At 34.2% G+C, this 1,774-nt stretch overlaps 1 protein-coding gene across 1 annotated transcript in view; it reads left to right on the plus strand.

Moving 5' to 3' along the window:
• LOTGIDRAFT_176534 (hypothetical protein) overlaps positions 1–1,774 on the plus strand; it is a gene marked incomplete at both ends in the record, with an annotated part of 7,855 nt that overhangs the window by 3,672 nt on the left and 2,409 nt on the right. Inside the window, 4 exons of the mRNA XM_009053999.1 lie at positions 26–156; positions 765–914; positions 1,324–1,426; positions 1,618–1,763. Of these exons, the coding sequence (XP_009052247.1) occupies positions 26–156; positions 765–914; positions 1,324–1,426; positions 1,618–1,763 (530 nt within the window). The remainder of the gene's footprint in view (positions 1–25; positions 157–764; positions 915–1,323; positions 1,427–1,617; positions 1,764–1,774) is intronic.

The following is a 1,774-nucleotide window of genomic DNA, read 5'->3' on the forward strand; positions in this document are numbered from 1 at the left end:
AACCTGGTAATTTATTATTTTTCAGCATCTGAGTAAACCAGTGAATCTACGGTCTACGCCTGTAAAAAGAGGAGGGGGGTTAAGTGGGGGAGAGGGGTCACCATCTACTAGTTCTCTTAGTTTAAACCTAAATTCATCTCTCAGTCTGAATAATATGTAAGTATTTTTACTGTTTATTATTCTTGCTTGTGAAATATCTGGATTCAGTTTGGACATATTGAAACTGGTATGGATGTAACAGGGGCAGTTATTTCATTTTTATGTCAGACATATATGCAATGAAATATAAACATAAACTACTTAAAATAGTAATCATTTTAATTAGATTTAGACCGTCTGAATTATTTGTTTATCTTGTAAATCTCTTCAGAAGTAGGTAATTTTCTATCAAATTGATGTACATATTATATTCCAATGCTGTAATTCACAGTCCCTACTTGTGACCTAGGCCAGTGCTTCTATAAGAGAGTTTCTCTTATAAAACCTTATACCAAACTTTCGTTCCGTTTTTTATTAGCTTTTATTTTTAATATAACCATTTATGTTAGGGCTTTCTTGAACATTTGTCAATTTAATGACACTGCCAGCCAATCAAATTTTGCCCCCTCAACAAAAGATGTATTAAGAGAAGCATTAGACACTGATGCACCTTTTGTTCGTGTAACAACCTCCCATCATGATAGATTTTAATTGTAATAAGACTTAATGATAAATATTATAATGATTAAAACCTCAAGTAAAGATTAAGGTATGATAAATTACAGATCTCTATGGCATGAATTACATGGTTTATTACGTGTTTTATGGTCTGGTAAATGGAGTCAAGTCAGTCCCCATGGTTTTCTACATACAGTATGGAACAGAATTCCCATGTTTAAAGGTTATTCTCAACATGATGCTCAAGAATTTTTATGGTAAGATGAAAGATAGCTTGTTTTTCTTTCTTTTATAAGGGATGACTCAGTTAGACACCTGCTCGTTAACCTGGAGGTCCAGGGTTCAAACCAAGCATAGGTTGTGATAATACCTTCAGATTTCCCTCTGTCAGTTATGCAGGTAACAGGGGCTGACAAGGAAAAAGCGTCTAGTCGTTCGTATGTGACAATAAACTGAGGCCCCGTCAGTTAGAAATCTAAAAAGAGCAGGCTAATGCCGCTGTCTTGGCAAAATTACCCTCATTGTACCCTGCGGGGGTTTTTCTGTCTTCATTAACTCACATGGTGCAGAACAGTAGGACGTAAAACTCTATTCATTTATTGATTTTGTCAATAATTTGAATGTTATGTTTTTTTCATCATTATTTATTGAATTGTTATATTACAGTGAATTATTAGATAAATTAGAAGATGAGGTACCGGAACTTCCTGAAACTAATCACCATAGCAACATATTAACTGATATCTTTCAAGGTCAACTAGTTAGCAGTGTAAGTTTCTTAATTATTAACTGAATTTACAATTACTGGAACAGCCAAACCAAACAGACAAAGCTGTTCCAATTATTGAAGATGTTCTCCAATGAATCACTGAGATCAGAGCTTTATCCCACTGCTGTAGAATATTAACAAGGATTCTGACGCTGTTTCTTGCCATTCAGAAATTATGTTTGTTATTACAGGTAACTTGTATGAAATGTGACCATCAATCCTCAACATACGAACCATTCTTAGATTTATCACTAGAATTTCCCGATCGTTATCAAATCACATCATCTAATAGTAATATCTCGGATACTTCCTGTCATGTGACTGAGATGTTATCAAAGTTTACCGAGA

This window comes from Lottia gigantea, assembly GCF_000327385.1.
Source record: "Lottia gigantea unplaced genomic scaffold LOTGIsca_2071, whole genome shotgun sequence".
Classification (NCBI taxonomy): domain Eukaryota; kingdom Metazoa; phylum Mollusca; class Gastropoda; family Lottiidae; genus Lottia; species Lottia gigantea.